The sequence below is a fragment of the Musca vetustissima genome, unplaced genomic scaffold, assembly GCF_032173495.1.
Source record: "Musca vetustissima isolate MV318-11 ecotype Yass unplaced genomic scaffold, APGP_CSIRO_Mvet_v1 utg2203, whole genome shotgun sequence".
NCBI lineage: Eukaryota > Metazoa > Arthropoda > Insecta > Diptera > Muscidae > Musca > Musca vetustissima.
Window position 1 is genome coordinate 6,383 of NW_026882847.1, and position 20,586 is coordinate 26,968.

General features: G+C 37.6%; 1 protein-coding gene across 1 annotated transcript in view; it reads left to right on the forward strand.

Annotated features, from left to right (window-relative positions):
• Positions 1-3,604: 3,604 nt before the first annotated feature.
• Positions 3,605-20,586, forward strand: part of LOC133329520 (kazrin-A-like) — a gene marked incomplete at both ends in the record, with an annotated part of 31,448 nt that continues 14,466 nt past the window's right edge. Inside the window, 5 exons of the mRNA XM_061537994.1 lie at positions 3,605-4,528; positions 8,144-8,204; positions 8,281-8,474; positions 8,535-9,029; positions 9,119-9,280. Of these exons, the coding sequence (XP_061393978.1) occupies positions 3,605-4,528; positions 8,144-8,204; positions 8,281-8,474; positions 8,535-9,029; positions 9,119-9,280 (1,836 nt within the window). The remainder of the gene's footprint in view (positions 4,529-8,143; positions 8,205-8,280; positions 8,475-8,534; positions 9,030-9,118; positions 9,281-20,586) is intronic.

A 20,586-nucleotide genomic window follows, 5' to 3' on the forward strand; every position in this document is an offset into this window, starting at 1 on the left:
TTAAATTTCATTTGAACTTTAAATCCGAAATCTCTTTCATAAACACATATACTTTATATAGAGCAAATAATGAAACCTCTGTGTAATTCAGAAAACCTCCGTAAACCATAGGCTGAGTGAGGGTATACGATAACTTGACGAATGTTTCTGTGTCCTTAAGACCTGAAGGATTATCAGTAGACCCTTAAAAAAATCGAATTGTATTAATCACATGATCTTGGTGGCCACTTGATAGCGCCACGTTGAGAAATTACGCGTCCAGGAAATGTCTCTTGCAATAAAGCCATATTCGTTCGAGTTATGTATCTCTGTCTTGTTGAAACCATATATTCTCCATGTCGTATCCTTCAACAGCAAGTATTCAGTAATCATATGACCATAACGATCCGAACTAACGGTGACAGTGACATCTTTATTTTCGAAAAATGTAGGCCCAATCACGCCTTCGGACCACAGAGCACACCAAACAGTGACTATTTCTTAATTTTATGACTTTTCTATTAATTGAGGATTCTCAGAAGCACAATTATGACAATTTTATTAATTAACATATCCACAGAGACAGATGCCTGTCTCACTGAGAACAAAGAGAAATCGGCACATTTACCACACCATGAACGTTTTTATAGTAGGGTCTGATCCTTTTTATGCATTGTGAGATAGTTAAGCGACCCTTTTTGTCAAAATAAGACCTTCAACTTAAAGGAAATGTATACATTAAAGGAAATGTATATAATGTATACTTTTCTTATATTTTGAAACCACTAAATGCACCACCCTGTTTATATGTGAGCTATATCTAAATCTGAACCGATTCCAAAGAAACTAACGACGTAAAAATGGTGCGAAATTTCGTCTCAATCGGACTAACTGTGGGAGTTTGGTGTACTTACTTAGCTGGCTTGTTACAGAACAGCTGTTCCACAAGCCGAGCTTAAAAAAGATTTCCAAGCGCAACGGTCTTGTGCGCATCTCCTCCAATTTGAAACACCACGTTCCAAGATGTTTTGTTTTCCACTTGGTCCATTTCCATCTAATTCGTGGCCTTCCCCTTCTAGGCTCGTTTTATATTCCTTATGAGCAGGGGCATTCTCATTCAGTCGCACAACATGAAACCGATTATGTCCATGTCCGCGTATAAATTGGAAAGCTCGTAGTTCATACGACGCGATATTCACCGTTGACGCTGATCCGCCCGTACATCTTTCGGAGAATTTTTCTTTCAAACACCCCAAAAGCTGCCTCATCTGCTTGCACATGTATCCATGCTTCAGATCCATATAACAGCACGGGTAGTATCAGCATGATGTAAAGTATGAGTTTGGTTTGACGGGTAGTGGCTTGTTTCTAAACTGCTTACTTAGACCATAGTAGCATGTGTTGACCATCACAATCCTTCTCCGAATTTCAAAACTGATGTCATTCGTTTTATTTATGGCGGTACCAAGGTATATAAAGTCTTTAACTACCTCGAAGCAGTCTCTGTAGCCTTGCGCTTTTGTCTTCTCGCCGTTTACTGCCAGACCCACTTTGGCAGACTCCTTTTCAACTTGTTCAAAGGTGACTGTTACCGCTCGCAATGTTCGACCCATTATATCGATGTCATCGGCCTAGGCGAGTAACATGAGTTTACTGCCAGACCCACTTTGGCAGACTCCTTTTCAATTTGTTCAAATGTGGCTGTTACCGCTCGCAATGTTCGACCCATTATATCGATGTCATCGGCGTAGGCGAGTAACATGTGTTGTTTGGTGTACGGAGTGCCATTTCTGTTCGCCTTTGCGTCTCGTATGACCTTTTCCAGTAGAATGTTAAAAAGATCACACGACAAACTGTCACCTTGTCTGAATCCTCGTTCTGTATTGAAGGGCTCCGATAGGTCCTTTTCTACTTTAACTGCTGATCTTGTGCCACTTAAAGGTATCCTGCATAGCCGTATTAATTTTGCAGGACTGCCGAACGTAGACATGGCTTTAAACACCCCTGAACGGATAGGACTGTCGAATGCGGCTTTATAGTCGGCGAATAGGTGGTACATGCCGATGTGTTTTTTGTGGGTCTTATCCAGGATTTGGCGCAGACTGAAAATCTGGTCAATGGTGGATTTGCCAAGTCTGAAGCCGCATTGGTATGGTCCAATAATGTCATTGACCATTGGCTTCAGTCGTTCACACAGCACACTGGATAGCATTTTATATGCGATGGGAAGGAGACTTGTTCCTCTAAAGTTCGCACATATCGTCTTGTCTCATTTTTTGTTCACGGCACACACGATGCCGAGGTTCCAATCATTGGCCGTGCATTCCTCTAGCCAAATTGTACTAATCAGCTGGTGCATGGTAGTGATCCGCTCCTTGTCTGAATCCTCGTTCGGTATTGAAAGGCTCCGATAAGTCCTTTCCTACTTTAACTGTTGATCTTGTGCCACTTAAAGCCTATCTTGTGACTGCATAGCCGTATTAATTTTGCAGGAATGCCGAACGTAGACATGGCTTTAAACATCTCTGAACGGATAGGACTGTCGAATGCGGCTTTATAGTCGAATATAGCCGAATAGGTGGTACGTGTCGATGTGTTTTTCGTGGGTCTTATCCAGGATTTGGCGCAGAGTGAAAATCTGGTCAATGGTGGATTTGTCAGGTCTGAAGCCGCATTGTTATGGTCCAATAATGTCATTGACCATTGGCTTCAGTCGTTCACACAGCACGCTTGATAGCACTTTTTATGCGATGGGAAGGAAACTTATTCCTCTATATTTGGCACATATTGTCATGTCTCCTTTTTTGTGCACGGGACACACGATGCTGAGGTTCCAATCATTGGACATGCATTCCTCTAGCCGAATTGTACTAATCAGCTGGTGCATGGTAGTGGTCCGCTCCTCGTATCGATCGAACATCTAATACGCTGCATGAATGCCTTCCGTCTATCACAACATGATCAGTTTGATTTCTCGTCGCTTTATCAGGAGAAATCCAGGTGGCTTCGTGTATATCAATATGCTTGAATCTGGTGCTGCTAACTACCATGTTTTTTGCTGCCGCGAAGTCAATCAACCTCATGCCGTTGTCGGATGTTTCTTCATGAAGGCTGAATTTTCCAACGATGGGGCCAAAGATATGTTCCTTCCGATTTGTTATTGTTATTTTGTCAGATGTACTCTCTAGAGACAATTTTCAATATGGGGTCATAGGTCCTCGCAGTTATATACGAATTTTTAACTAATGTACATATAGTCCTTCCTCGTGAATTTTTATTTATTTATTTATTTTTTTTTTCATCACGAGGAAAAATATAAATAGATGGGATGGTCAAACTTATTACCTTCTTCACCACGGATTGGCTAGAAAATATACTTGCAAAGTTTTACAACTTCACATGTTGATTTATTTCATTATAAACAGCGGTTTAGCTTGTTCTTTTATTTATAACTCATTTTGATACTTTGCATGGATTTTTAATTTTTATTTTTCATTTTATATTTTATGTACATATAATAAAAAATTAAATAGATTACAATTATTGAAGAAAATAAATATTTCAAATTGTTAATTTGAATTAAGTCTTTAATTTTAAATTCCCAATGAATTTTCTTCCATTACAGATTCCCCAACAAAATTACGCGAAGAAAACGAACGGCTGAATGCCGAACTCCACAGACTGCGAAAGCTGCTCGAAACCTCCCCTGAGGGTGCTGTCGGGGGTATTGATCTCTCCGATTCGAATAGTTGTGGCGATGGACAATCAACAGATGGCAGTAGCTCAAATACCCAACAACGTATCGATCGTTTGGAACAAGAATTACGATCGGCTAAAAATCAATTAATGAATTTACGCATCGAAAGGAAAAAACTGCGAAGTGATAAAAATGAGCTAGTCGGTCAGGTGAAGCAGTTGTGTGCCTCATTACAAGAAAAAGAACAAGAACTGAGAGATTTCATACGTAACTATCAAGAGCGGGTACGAGAATCCGAATCGAATAATGCCAAGCTTTCGGGTGATCGTGAACGTGAACGTTGGCAGCTGTTGAAACAGGCCAGAGATGAGGCAGAAAGATCGTTGTCATTGGCCCAGCAATTAAGTGCCCGCGATATGCAGTTGCAGAAGTTGCAAGAACAACTGCAAAGGCAAATGGCTGGTCAGGGTTGTATGTCCGATCAGGAGAGTTTGCTTTCTTTTGCCCCACTTACCCCACCCTCAGCAACATCGGGCCTAATGAATGCCCAAATGAATAGTGGTGCCGGTAGTAGTGGAGGTCCGGGTAGTGGTGGTTCCAACATGGCCACATATCGTAACGATGACAGTGGGCGTGGTAATTCAAATTCCCTGTCCGCGTTCAGTAATAGTTCGGGTAATACTGCGGGTGATCGTAATTCCTGTTCAAATGATTCCGCCTTGCGTAATAACAGTGATCGTGAAAGTACCGGCGGTGATATGAATTTCAGTGATGGTGTTTCGGATAATGGACCATGCATTACCGTCGATCCGGATAGTATATCGCTGGTGTCTAGTCAAAATATGTATCAGTGTAAGTGATAGTTTTTTTTTTGTAATTTTTTTATAAAAATTTGGTCTGTTTTTTTATTTTTATACCCTACACAACTATGTTGTCAGGGTATTATAGCTTTGTGCAGCTCCAAAAGTTTGTAACGCCGCGAAATATTGGTCCTAGACCCTCCTTTAAGTATACCGATCGTCATATCTCGACTAGCGATCTAGACATGTGTGTCCGTCCGTCTGTCCATTATGATTTGTAAAAACGATACAGGCCACAGTTATGGACCAATCTTCACGTAATTTTGCATGTAGGATGGGTTCTGGCCAATGAAGATCGGTTAATATTTAGGGGATGAAATAGACCAAAAACTTTATTTTTGTCCAATTTTCTGGTCGCTCCAGAGGCCGCAATTATGGTCCGAACTTCACGAATTTTCACATGGAGAAGGGGGTCGGGCCAAAGAATAAGCATGCCTGTTTTTATAAAGATCGGTCAATATTTAGCGGGTCAAATGGACCCTGATTTTTGTGTGAAAAATTACAAAATTTGTATTCGCCAAAATTGTATATACGCCATATATTTACTCCTGAAGGACATAGACCCGAGAAGTTGATAGTATATCCAAGAGGAGTGGTTGACCTTTAAATTGATACAAATCATATTGTGGTAGGTACTCGGATGCGGGAGTTACACTTAAATATTTACAGTTGCTTACGTATTCATATATTATTTAGTAACCTATTACCACAGTTTAGGGCGGATATATAGCCTGATCGCTTTGAAATGTTCCATGAGGTTCCAGTTATGGTCAAGGACAAAGCCTAATCATGATCAGATAATAATTTTTCGGATGAAGTGGACCGAAACTTAATTATTTGTAATTTTCGAGTCGAAAGCCGAACATCACAACACAATCTACGGTGAAGGGAATCTGGACAAGTAATTAGAGGGCTGTGCTGATTATTAGTAACATTTTCTGACCTCTAGCCAGTCAAAAATATCGCGAAATATTGCCCAATCTCAGAATATAGAACCACAGAAAGTTAGATTTTCATGGAAGTTGTGTAGGGTATCATATGTTCGGCCCCGTCCGACAATACTGCTCCGCTAACTGGTTGATTATAGTATATTAAATTTTTATACCCTTCACCACACTGTGGTACAGGGTATTATGTCTTTGTGCATATGTTTGTAACAGGCAAAAATAATTGAGATAGACCCATGGTTCCTTTTGAGAATATGCATAGAATCACTTTCTAAGTCGATTTATGCATGTCCGTCCGTCCGTCTGTCTGTCTGTCCATGTTAAATTGTAACCAAAGTACAGGTCGCATTTATGATCCGAATTGGATGAAATTTGGCACAGGTCACTTATTCGGCCCAAGGACGAACCCTATTGAAATTGGGAAAAATCGGTTCAGATTTAGATATAGCTCCCATATATATATTTAACCGATTTAATGTAAACGGTCCCTATATATCTTTCGATTTGCACGAAATTTGGTACAGGCTAATCATTTAGGCCTATAACGATGTCTGCCAATTTTCGTGAAAATCGGTCCAGATTTAGATATAGCTCCCATATATAGTTTCGTCCGATTTCATGTAAATGGTGCACCAAAGTACCTATATATCTTTCGATTTGCACGAAATTTGGTACAGCCTAATCACTTAGGTCTAGAATGATGTCTGCCAAGTTTCTAGAAAATCGGTCCAGATTTAGATATAGCTCCCATATATAGTTTCGTCCGATTTCATGTAAATGGTGCCCCTAAGTCCCTATATATCTTTTGATTTGTACGAAATTTGGCATAACGTACTGAATTAAGCCTAGAGTGATGTCTGCCAAGTTTCGTGAAAATCGGTCCAGATTTAGACATAGCTCCCATATATAGTTTCGTCCGATTTCATACAAATGGTGCCCCAAAGTCCCTATATATCTTTTGATTTGCACGAAATTTGGCATAACGTACTGAATTAAGCCTAGAGTGATGTCTGGCAATTTTCGTGAAAATCGGTCCAGATTTAGATATAGCTCCCATATATAGTTTCGTCCGATTTCATGTAAATGGTGCCCTAATGTTCTTATATATCTTTCGATTTGCACGAAATTTGGTATAACGTACAGAATTGAGCCATGAATGATGTCTGCCAAGTTTCGAGAAAATCGGTCCAGATTTAGATATAGCTCCCATATATAGCTTCGTCCGATTACATGTAAATGGTGCACCAAAGCCCCTATTTATCCTTCGATTTGCACGAAATTTGGCATAACGTACTTAATTGAGCCCAGAATGATGTCTGCCAAGTTTCGAGAAAATCGGTCCAGATTTAGATATAGCTCCCATATATAGTTTCGTCTGATTTCATGTAAATGGTGCCCTAATGTTCTTATATATCTTTCGATTTCCACGAAATTTGGTATAAAGTACTGAATTGAGCCTAGAATGATGTCTGCCAAGTTTCGAGAAAATCGGTCCAGATTTAGATATAGCTCCCATATATAGCTTCGTCCGATTACATGTAAATGGTGCACCAAAGTCCATATATATCCTTCGATTTGCACGAAATGTGGCATAACGTACTTAATTGAGCCCAGAATGATGTCTGCCAAGTTTCATGAAAATCGGTCCTGATTTAGATATATCTTCCATATATAGTTTCGTCCGATTTCATGTAAATGGTGCCCCAAAGTCCCTATATATCTTTTGATTTGCACGAAATTTGGTACAGCCTAATCATTTAGGCCTAGAATGATGTCTGCCAAGTTTCGTGAAAATAGGTCAAGATTTACATATAGCTCCCATATATAGTTTCGTCCGATTTCATGTAAATGGTGCACCAAGTCCATATATATCCTTCGATTTGCACGAAATTTGGCATAACGTACTGAATTGAGTCTAGAATGATGTCTGCCAAGTTTCGTAAAAATCGGTCCAGATTTCTATATAGCTCCCACATATAGTTTCGTCCGATTTCATGTAAATGTTGCACCAAAGTCCCTATATATCTTTCGTTTTGCACAAAATTTGGCATAACGTACTGAATTGAGCCTAGAGTGATGTCTGCGTTGTTTCGTGAAAATCGGTCCAGATTTAGATATAGCTCCTGTTTATTATAGATTGATTTTAAGTAATTGACGCACCAAGAACCAATAGGAACAAAACGTTCTGAAATTAGTATAACCTATCCTGTCACAAGTTTGTTTGAAATCGCTTAATATTTGGATAGAGCTTCCATATATATTTTCGCCCGATTTCAAGTAAATTGGGCATCAAACTCCTCATGTTAGTCAGTTTGACATCAAATTTTGCACAACGTACAAAATTGAGCATAGAATTATGTAGTTGCGTTTTCTAGAAGTACAGACATAGCCCAACGGATGACCCATTTATATTTGTTTGAAGTCGATTTACATACTTTATGGATAGATCTACGTAGATTAACATTTAGATAAATATCACATATTTTATTTCATCCAATTTCATGCTAATAGTCCAGTTTAATATACCCATAGTGGTGAAGGGTATCATATAGTCGGCCCCGTCCGACTTTACTACTTTCCTTACTGGTTTAAAATTCAGATAGATCTTTTTACCTTGTGTAGGAAATTTAATCCATTACCTTTTTTATTTCCTGCCACAGATGGTACACCTAAAGAAAGAAGTCCAACTTTATCTCCCCTGAATTCGGCAGCATATTCCAGGTAAATAAAAATGACTTATATCTAATTCTCAATTTTTAAATCTCACATTTTCGAATTTGACATCACACCCATAAAGATCGGTGGAACAATTAGGATCACCAGTTGATTCCGAGGGACCAGGAGCGGTGGCTCGTAAATATCCTCCCAAAACTTCGGGTACAACATTGGGTGCCCGCAATGGTCGTGGTGGCACTTGGGGTAGTATATCAAGGGTCTTCGCCAGATCAAGGAATAAAAACAAGGCCTTATCCTCAGATGGGGCCAATGAATGTAAGTGAAGAAAGCAACACTAAAACTGAACAAAATAATTGAAAAAAAAAATATTTACAGTTAATGATTACGCTTGGAGTCCCCTCTCCGAAGAGGGTTACGCTGAAAAGCTACGCCTATTGCGTGAAGCCTCCCAACTACCCATGGAAAGATGGCGTGCCTCTCAGGTCCTAGCATGGTTGGAGGTTGCACTTGGTATGCCTCAATACAGTTCACGTTGTGCTGAAAATGTTAAAAGCGGTAAGGTACTATTGGAACTTAACGATATGGAGTTAGAAGCTGGCTTAGGTTTGGCCCACCCAATGCATCGTAAAAAACTACGACTGGCCATTGAAGAACAACGTCGCCCTGAAATGGTACGTTATCCAATGATAACCCAATTGGGTCATACATGGGTTGCCTCCGAATGGCTACCCGATATTGGATTACCCCAGTATGCTGAATCGTTCCTGCATTCCCTGGTTGATGCCCGCATGTTGGATACCCTATCGAAAAAGGAGTTGGAAAAGTTTTTGGGTGTAACAAGGAAATTTCATCAGGCCAGTATTGTGCATGGTAAGGAGGAGGAAAAGGGTAGAAAATTGTCTCAAAATGCAACGAAATTTATTTAATATTTTTTTGGTTTGTTGTTGTTTTCTTTTAAGGTATTCATGTCTTGCGCATTGTAAAATATGATCGTCAAAATTTGGCCATGCGCCGAGTCCAATCGGAAAATGTGGATACAGATCCAATTGTATGGACCAATCAACGTTTCATACGTTGGGCACGCTCCATTGATTTGGGCGAATATGCCGATAATCTTAAAGGTAAGTTTTAGCCATAACTAAACAGCCTTTCTCCATGAAAAATTATGGGTTTTTTTATAAATTAAGGTCCACATTAATTTAAAGACATATTTATTTAAGATGGGAATTTTTAATCGGTGTTGTTGGTTATTGAGGTTAAAAAGTGCCTTGGAATTGAATAATAAATATCTAAATCTAAACTAATTTGAAGCAAACTTGACATAGTAGTTTCAGGCTCCATTCGGCACTCTTTGCAAAATGTTGTCCCAATCGGGTAGACGTAGCACCATTTATATGCAAAATAATGTCATTCTAAGCCACGTTGGTAGAATATACAATGCTTTGGGGCATCACTTACATAAAATGGTACGACAAAATATTAATATGGAAGCTACATAAAATCGACAAAAAATGGAACTTAAAGACTTAAAGCCAACATATCAAATTCTCTGTCAATCGAAAAACGTAGTTTTTTTTAGTAGAATTTCAATCACGTTTAACATATATATTTCCAGACTTTATTCGACACATGGGTGATCTTCAAAATGTCTCCGACACACAAAATTTCGCTCTTAAGGTATTCTATATTAATGTGATCTTTAAAAGAGCTTCTGTCCAGGGTTTAAAATGCTAACGCCAAAATAGCAAAAACGCAGAAAATTGCCGCACTGCTAACTAAATTCATCCTCAAAATATGCAGCACAGCCAAGCACAACTGCAGCAAATAGCAATACATTACGAATAATTTTAGCAAGCAAAACTAAAGCTTCTTGATTTTGTCAGCAGCTACAAAATAGCAATGAACAACTACAACATAATTGTTAACGCGACTAACAACCAAAGCTTACAATGAAAACTAAGCACCTTGACTGTGGCTGCTTAGCAAGATTTTTAGCAAACAAAACCCGAGCATTTTTCGAATTCAGTGTTGCCCATTGAAATTTTATAAATTATATGAGAGAATTAAAAATCGCGATTATGATAATTTCATTTTTTCGAACAAAGACAATGATTAATACTTGCTAAAGAGTTTAATTTAATATATTATTTAGTTTTTAGTACTATTATTGACAGTTTTTAATTGCGATTTGACAAGTTTAAATTAAATAAAAACGCACAAAATGAAATGCCTTTTTTCTAATTTCTGCGTTGGCAACACACAAACATAAAAACAACCCTCTGCTGATTATTCGTCGGCAGCGAAATATGAATATGTAGTCGTACTGCCGATTAGTCATAACAAAGAAAGCTCGCATGTGCAATACGTGCTTAGCATGAATGCTACGAACTAAAAAAGCTAGCCGTTTGCTGATTTAGTCATAATGTCAATATTTTTTAGCAGTAGCTCTGTAAGACTAATGCTAATATTTTTTGATGCTGCATTTTAAACCCTGCTTCTGTCTACTTAGACCTTTTGAAAATCATCCCGATATAGAAGGTAAAAATAAGATATAGTGTCAAAACCTATTGAAGGTCTTCTTGGAAAATCTCAATAGGTTCTTCGGAGAGATCTCTAGAATAAATTCTGACAATTGAAATCCCTGCGAAGATCTTCGGTCTATAAATGGTATATCGAAGATTTATAGATTTAAGGTATTTGGTCATCTAATATCGTCGTAATTAAATGTTTTTTATGGGCAGACAGACGGGTATGCATGAATATTAACCTTAAGAGTCATTTACCCCTCGAAGACCCCAAATGAAAATTTTGTCACGTCATGCGTCGGAAAGAAAATCGGAGTAAGGCCTTTAATAAAACTAAAATAAAACGGTTTGTGTATATGCGGGCTCTGTGAAAACATGGACCTATATGAACTTTACAAATTACAGCCAAAAATGTAAGAAAGCACAAGACTAGGACCCTTACAACACCTAAAATGAACCGAAACCTTAATTCGAAAACTATGTAAAAATACCATCGAATATTTTCCGCCATGCGATTTTTTAGCCCCTGAAAATCAAAAATGCCTGTCTATAAAATGGTCTCCAGAAAATGTATTTTCTACGTGATCTGTATAATGTATTCAACTATAGAAGTGTATCTACTTATAAAACTCATTATATCACCTAATATGGTGTCAATTAATGACTCTCTCAGGGGTCATATACACTTCGAAGATCCGAAATCTCACATTTCTGTTACTTCGGTTGGAAAATTCGTGTAGAACCTTTCATAATCCTAAAATAGAATAGCTTTTGTATATGGGGCTCTGTGAAAACATGGACCTATATTGACCTGGCAAAACACATCCACAAATGTAAGCACATGATGCTAGGACCCTCAAAACACCTAAAATCAACCGAGACCTATATTTGAAAACTATATAAAAACAAAGCCGAATATTTCAATCGATGAGATTTTTTAGCTCCTGAAAAAGCAAAAAAATGCCATATTTAAATACTTTGGATCTACAAACACTTAAACGGCTTTTACATTATGTATTTTTACGGGGTTAACCTACTTTATGAGGATTTATTTGACATACCTACAATGGAACTGACAATTTAAACCCACGGGGTTAACCAAATCCGGTACAATGTAAACGCACATTTAGGTTGGATGTCTAAAACAAAAAATAAGAGTGTATTTGGGGGCCAATGTAAAATCAGGGGCTGGACAGTATTTTAGCCTTCGACAACTTCGCATGCTGCCTCTAGGGCCTTAGGTTAGGTTGAAAAGAGGGTTGGTTTACCATCACATGTCCAATATTAGGACAGTATGTAAGCCTTCGAGAAATTCGCATACTGCCTCTAGGGCCTTAGGTTAGGTTGAAAAGAGGGCTGGTTTACCATCACATGTCCAATATTAGGACATACACTTAAGACACGAAAGACATACACGAACGGTGTCAATTGGGTTCGAAAGCTCTACAACAGACGTTTCCCTCGCACCCAATCTTGTGTAAGTGGGCCTGAAAGCTTTGTAGCATATAACTAAGCTAGAGATCTTCGGTCTATAAATGGTATATCGAAGATTTATAGATTTAAGGTATTTGGTCATCTAATATCGTCGTAATTAAATGTTTTTTATGGGCAGACAGACGGGTATGCATGAATATTAACCTTAAGAGTCATTTACCCCTCGAAGACCCCAAATGAAAATTTTGTCACGTCATGCGTCGGAAAGAAAATCGGAGTAAGGCCTTTAATAAAACTAAAATAAAACGGTTTGTGTATATGCGGGCTCTGTGAAAACATGGACCTATATGAACTTTACAAATTACAGCCAAAAATGTAAGAAAGCACAAGACTAGGACCCTTACAACACCTAAAATGAACCGAAACCTTAATTCGAAAACTATGTAAAAATACCATCGAATATTTTCCGCCATGCGATTTTTTAGCCCCTGAAAATCAAAAATGCCTGTCTATAAAATGGTCTCCAGAAAATGTATTTTCTACGTGATCTGTATAATGTATTCAACTATAGAAGTGTATCTACTTATAAAACTCATTATATCACCTAATATGGTGTCAATTAATGACTCTCTCAGGGGTCATATACACTTCGAAGATCCGAAATCTCACATTTCTGTTACTTCGGTTGGAAAATTCGTGTAGAACCTTTCATAACCCTAAAATAGAATAGCTTTTGTATATGGGGCTCTGTGAAAACATGGACCTATATTGACCTGGCAAAACACATCCACAAATGTAAGCACATGATGCTAGGACCCTCAAAACACCTAAAATCAACCGAGACCTATATTTGAAAACTATATAAAAACAAAGCCGAATATTTCAATCGATGAGATTTTTTAGCTCCTGAAAAAGCAAAAAAATGCCATATTTAAATACTTTGGATCTACAAACACTTAAACGGCTTTTACATTATGTATTTTTACGGGGTTAACCTACTTTATGAGGATTTATTTGACATACCTACAATGGAACTGACAATTTAAACCCACGGGGTTAACCAAATCCGGTACAATGTAAACGCACATTTAGGTTGGATGTCTAAAACAAAAAATAAGAGTGTATTTGGGGGCCAATGTAAAATCAGGGGCTGGACAGTATTTTAGCCTTCGACAACTTCGCATGCTGCCTCTAGGGCCTTAGGTTAGGTTGAAAAGAGGGTTGGTTTACCATCACATGTCCAATATTAGGACAGTATGTAAGCCTTCGAGAAATTCGCATGCTGCCTCTAGGGCCTTAGGTTAGGTTGAAAATTTTAAGGAGTAACTATGGGCCTGAAAGCTTTGTAGCATATAATGCACGTAGGTGTAATTTTGTAACTATCCGGCCTTATATCTCGTCGGAGGTGGGATTCGAAATACCAAAGTTTCCTAAAATACCATCGAGCTACACAAAATACATTTATTTGCGTGCATGTTTGTTTAAAAAAACAGAAAGAGATAACAAATAAGAAAAAGAGGAAAAGGAAAGAAGGCAGAAGAATATCTCTCTCACACTAAGAGTTTGTAGAGAATGGTAGGAAATAGCTAAAAAGGAAACGGATGTCTTTCAAAATGTTGCATTGCAACTTGATGTTATGTTGCATGATGTGCCCTCCCAACCTGGTTGCAACAACTTAATGTTCCTGACAGAGATAAGTATGTACTGCGTTGCAACCCCTGCATTGACAACAATGAACCTTGTCTAAATAAGAGAAATCAAACAGATATTATTGATCTTCTATTCAATATACATGTTCTTAATTTTATTTAATTTAAATTCAAATATAAGAGAAATTTGGCTTGACATTCTCAATAAATTCACATTCTTTCTCTTCAAGTTTTAAATTAATACTATTATTAAACATAAACGTAATCTTAAATCAATTAAAAGAAACAAATGGAAAAAATAAATAAACCCAAATTTAAAGTATTTTATATGATTAATAGCATTATCACTTTGCAAACAAAAAAAAAAAAAAAAAAAATTAAATTAAATTAAATTAAATAATGAAAAAATCATCTTAAAACATCTCTGTTGTCTGTATTGACATCACTCACTCTTTCAACAACAACAATAGAATTAAAATGTTTTTACCAAAAAAAAATCAATTTATATAAATTGCAACAATATTAATAACAAAACGAATAACAGTGGTGACCATATTCAAAAAATAAATAAATACAATAATACTAGTTGAACAAAATTAAATTCATTATTTAAAAAAAAATTAAATTAAAATTTAATTTTGTGTATAAATTGTTATATTTATAATTTTATTTAATTTTACTTTTTATATAATATCATTTGTTTTTTTATTTAAACTTTTAGTTAACAGATTAAATATTTCATTATTTCAATGTATCAACAATTATTACAAATCTGGTCACCATTATTACAGTTTTATTATTTCTCTTTATCATCATTCTTCGTTTTATAAAATTTACCAAAAACAAAACAACAAAGAGTTCAATGACTTACGTACGCTCTTGTGATTCCCTCGTTGAAAGTATACTTTCTCAGAGACTGGTATGATGCTGCTGAATGCTGGTTTGAAGATTAAGAGATGTAAATGTTGTGTTGTGTTGTATACAAAAGTTTGATGTAAAGATTAAGTTGTGTATGAATCAAACATGTTGCGTTGGTGAGCTACAGAGATGTTGCGATCAGCCAACAGTCTAACAGTGGAGAGTTTGCAGTTGGCGCAAGGGATATACCTACACACACAACATACATATTCAAATGGAATGCACAATGATCATTAGCTTAACAAAAGTAGAATTTTTTTTAAAATGTAAATATGTATAATGTGTGTATAGCTTTATCACTGGCTCCAACGGCAAATTACACTGAATGTTTGGTTATTGTTGTAATTTCACTTGTTTCTTTTTTTTACAATTTTTAGCAATTTAAAAGCACAGTTAATAGAAAAAAATGTTCACCAAAGACAAATAGAAAAATATTACATTCACTTAGGAATGATAAATTTTTAAATTCTAATTATTTTGTTTTTAATTCATTGATTTGCATAAAAGCATCTTAGATAAATTATTTTTTTAGACTGAATTTCTACCTTTTTTCCTTAATATTATGTTGTGTTTTTCACACTTTTCCTTTCCTTTTCCTTTTCTTTAGGACAGATATGACAGATTTTTCTAAGCACTGTTTTTTCTATAAATTTTATGATTTTTTATAAACTTATCACACCAAAACACAGAAGACTTCGCTAGAAATGTTTCACGCTCTTCCTCGGTCTGAATGTCGCAATCGTTGATGAATACTGATCTGTATGTTCGATCACAAAAATGCAAAAGGCAGTTGAAGAAAAAACGCAGCGCAGAGAAAACAAAAACAATTTGAGTGTCATCAATACTGGAGATGCTGGAGACCTGGCAAAGCAACAATAAATTGTACCATATTAGGAAGTGGCAAATGAAGAAGAAACAATTTTAGAACTAATATAACAACAATATTTACCTTTAGGAATTTATCCCAAAACGAAGAAATCAATAAGAAGAATATGAAATTTAACGACGGTGAATTTGCAGTTTCTTATGTTAATGCATATACATGAAGAAATACATGGTATATGGAAATATCAGCGCTGGGGATAAAAAGAAAAATATACGCAAAATAGGAATTCGACCAACTAAAAATGCATCAGAAATAATAATGATGATTTACTTACTGGGCAATTAAGCAAATAGATGGTTTATTTCTTTTATTTTTAGAAAAGACAAACTTTGTCTTAAAAAAACTGACAATACTTTAGAAATAAACTGTAGTTAGTTTTAAGGCAAGGGAGATGTTATCTTAAGACTTCCTGGTGACAAAATGGACGAAACATATCTTTCATCGGAAAGATGAAACCTCATGAAAAGTTGAATCCAATCAAATTTTCCAATGCTTAATAAAGATGGCTAAAGTGAAAATCAGAAAAATGTCAATAAACTGATAAATAGAATTTCAGTTTACACATTCAAACGACAGGTAGAGGTCGCCTAATAATGAACGTTACAAAATAGACTAGTTTAAAAATATGCAGATTAAAGAAAATTCGATATTAGTATTATATAGATTGCAAGCGCCTCTACATTCTCCCCACCCAAAATCAGAATTTGGGGGTAAATTTATTTTCCACCAAAGCTGATCCCGCTTGCAATAAACTCTTATTGTCTAATATCCTTCGCATGAAAAACACCTAAAAGCTTTCCCTGGAGATCTTCAAGCTCATAATTACTATTTCCCAGACGCTTCCGAACTCGAGCCTTCAGGAATGTAGGAGCCAATTTACTGTTGTAGCCATGAGCAAAGTCACTTTGCTTGAAGTTTCTGCGGAAAACTTCTTGGCCCACCTTATAGGTTACCTCTCTGGATCTGAGATTATAGGTCTTCTCGTTTCTAAGGAATTGTTTATGCATAACGTCTTTTGCTTTGCTGCCGACAATGGCTTGAGAGTCGTATTTATCAAAACATATTGTCCTATCTTCCAGTACCTGGAGCTGGCGTAAAAGCTGATAGGTTTTACCATTTGTAACCATATGCTGGCCAAAAGTCAAGTAATACGGGGATGTCCCTATAGCCGAATGAATAGTAGAGCGAAGTGCACAGCTGATATTGCTCAACAACAAATCCCAATCTTTTTGATCAGCAGAGACGTATGATTTAATTGCCGCCAATACTGATCGGTTTACACGCTCGGACGCGTTTGCCTGAGGGGCGTGGATAGCAGTGAACAAATGATTAACACTATAACGGGCAAGAAACTGGCTGAATTGTTTCGATTTGAATTGAGATCCGTTATCAGACACTATTATTTCTGGCACCCCATACGTATGAAAAAGCTCCTCTTCCAAATATTTAACGACTATATCAGTTGAAAATTTCTTAACTGCCTTCAAAAATGGAAACTTTGTAAAGTGGTCCAATACAACGAAGATACCTATGTTCCCAGACTTCGACCTAGGATAAGGCCCCAAAAAATCTACGTAGATCTTTTGAAAAAATCTATGAGTTTCGGAAGTCCTACCCATAGGTGGACGAAGTGTTTGGTTAGGATGTTTACAAGCCTTACAAATTTCACAACTATTAATATAATTTCGTACATCGACTACCATATTAGGCCAAAAATAGTACTTCCTCAACTTAAACAACGTTTTATTTATACCGCCATGAGCAGATAGAGAATCGTCATGAGCTCTTTTCAAAACTTCCGGTATCATTGTCTGCGGGATCCACAATTTCCAGGACAAATCGTCTTGCACCTGATCTCCTTTTGCATGTTCCGTGCGCCTATATATAAATCCGTCAATAACCTTTAAGTCAGGCACATTTTCAGACGATTTCTCTACTTTCTTTAACAATTCTTTGTAATCTTCGGATTGAAAATGCGCAGAACTCAAATCCACGAACATACCGCTATCTAATTCAGGACCTGGAGAGTTATCAATTTCATCAACAAACATGTCAGCTAACTCCAATGATGACAAATCTTCAGTATTGGTTCTAGAGAGAGCATCAGGGACTACATTCTGACAACCTCGTCTATGCTGAATAGAAAATTTATATCCCTGAAGCTTCAAGGCCCATCGAGCTAACCGCGTGCTTAGGTCTGTTTGGGACATGAGCCACTTTAGTGATGCATGATCAGTGATCACAGTGAACTCATGTCCTTCCACATAAGCTCTAAACTTTTTAATACTTAGCATCGCTGCTAAGCATTCTTGTTCGGTCACCGAATAGTTACGTTGGGCTTGATTGAGTTTCTTTGACATAAAGGCAATAGGAAACTCTTCGCCGTCCGCATCTTTCTGGACCAATACACCTCCTATACCAGTTCTACTAGCATCACAGTGTATAAAGAACGGCTGTGAGAAATCTGGGCTATGCAGAACTGGAGCGGAGCTCAAATGGGTCTTTAAAGCCTCAAAAGATGCCTGCGCTTCTTTATTCCAGACAAACTTGCGCTTAGTTTTTGTGAGGTCTGTGAGAGGTGTAGCAATAGACGCGTAGTCCCTAATAAACTTTCTATACCAACCTGTCATGCCAAGAAAACGTCGCACCTGCTTAACAGATTGTGGAACCGGAAAGTCTGTTATTGCGGACACCTTTTCTGGGTCCGTCCTAATCACACCACCACCAACCAAATGTCCAAGGTACTTAACCTCCGAAACACAAAAACTACTCTTCTCAACATTGATGGTAAGACCTGATTCCTTAATCTTCCCTGCCACCAACCTTAGAACTTCAAGATGCCTATCAAAAGAGTCCGAAACAATCAGCAAATCATCGAGATAAACAAACACTTCTGTCCTGAGAGCCGGCGGAATGACCTTGTCCATTAACCGGGACATGGTCTGGGGCGCATTACAAAGCCCAAACGGCATTACCGTGTAATGGTAAAGCGGTCTCCCAGGGACAGTAAATGCTGTTTTCTCTCGAGATTGCTGATCCAACGGGATCTGCCAGAAGGCATCCTTCAGATCTAAGGCGGTAATGAATTCGGCTTTGGGCAATCTACTTAATATACCATCAATGTGAGGAAGGGGGTAAGCATCGCCAACAGTGACTGAATTTAGTTTCCGACTATCTAGACATAGACGATTTTTCCCTGGCTTCCTGTGGAGAACCACTGGGGAAGACCAGGCACTGTTAGATTCCTCTATGACTCCTAGTTCCAACATACGATCAAGTTCGGCATAAATTAATTTCTCAATTGCTGGAGAAACCGGAAAATGCCTCTGTTTGATCGGCTTAGCGGTCCCAGTGTCAATTATATGGTGAAGAAGATGGGTTTTTCCTAGGCCTTGCTTGGCAAAGGATGGAAAGAGATTTATAACCTTATCTAACTTATGGCGCTGACAAAGAGAAAGTTCGACTTGAGGAGCTATTTCACATACGAATGAGAGGCTATCGGAAACATGGTCCTGGGTTACTAATCCTGGCGGCAGAAGATCAAACAAAGTCCAGAAGTCGACGCCTAAAAACAGATCTCTATCGAGGCTGGGGATTATAAAAATTAAAATGTCCTTTTCTAATCCTTTAAAAGAAATTTGGGTTTCGACATATCCCACAACATTCTGGCTTTTACCATCAGCTGTTTTTACTGAAGACTTAATTGGCTTATATGGTTTTCCGGATTCTAAATAATCCACTGCTGCTTTAGAACCAATGCAGGACAATGAAGCACCTGTATCCATAAGACCTATCATATTTTTCCCAAAGAGGACCACCTCAGCATATGGCCTTACATCGGAAGGCTTATCAAGGACAGAACTAACAAAATTCCTCTTTATACTTTTAACTTTCTTCCAAAAACTACGAATTCTATTGGCCGACCTAGATGGTGTCACTCTGGGTTCCTCGTTAAATATTCTTTTTCTAGCTTCATAATATTCTCGTACTTTAACATGCAAAGGCTTAAATATATGAAAATTATTAGTGGCAAGTACATTATTGTTTTGAATTTTAGAATTATTATTGGTTGGAATTACTATATTGGGGCTATCAGCATCCTGCTTCTTTAAGACTTTTATTCCAACTCTGGGTTCTTCGGTTTTTGTGCACACGAAGGTGCGTTCGGTTTGTAGTTTTTTGGACAACATCTCTTACAATTTGGCTTGTATATATTTGGAGTACCACATCCGTAACAAAATACAGTCCTGTCCGCCAAACAGTCCTGATAGCGATGACCAGACTGGTGACAGTTCCAACAAGTGAAACTAACTGCAGCTATCTGATCACCCGAATCATTCAATGGCTCCAAATCTTCATTTCCTACAGCTTCCTCCAATTCGGAAACTCGTTTGGAAACCAACACGGGCTTTGAAAATCCTAATCCGTGTTTCCGGCGAACATCCTGCATGAAAAATTCTCTTCTCCTACAAATGTCTCTCAACTCTTGCAAGGACGTTATTCTCAAATTCAAAATTTCATGTTGTATCTCAGGCAGCAAATTGCGCCTGAGTATTTCAACTAGCATGGTATTGGAAAGGGGTTCTTTTAATCGGTCAGTAAGCTCTACTACCGACTCATAAAAATTGTCAAAGCTTTCTCCCTGTTTCTGTTTTCTATCTCTAATCAATTCTCTGATATCAACATCGGACCTGGAATCTGAATATTGCTGTCTAAGAGCTTTACATAGGTCATTCCAATTGACAGCCAGAACTGAGCGATGGTATCGCCAGAACCAATCCGCCGCTTTTCCCTCAAAGAGAGAACTGGCGTTACGACATAGCAAATCAAAATCACTTTGGAGGGTCTGAGATGTCAGAGCTTCAATTCTGTAAATGAAGTTTTCCACAGATATGCCATTGGAACTTCCGGTGAATTTTATTCTCCAGTTCGAAATTATATGAAGGACCTTGTCAGGTCTGGAGGTCAAATCTGTCACGGAAGAATTATTTGTAGTAGGTGGACCACCACGACTT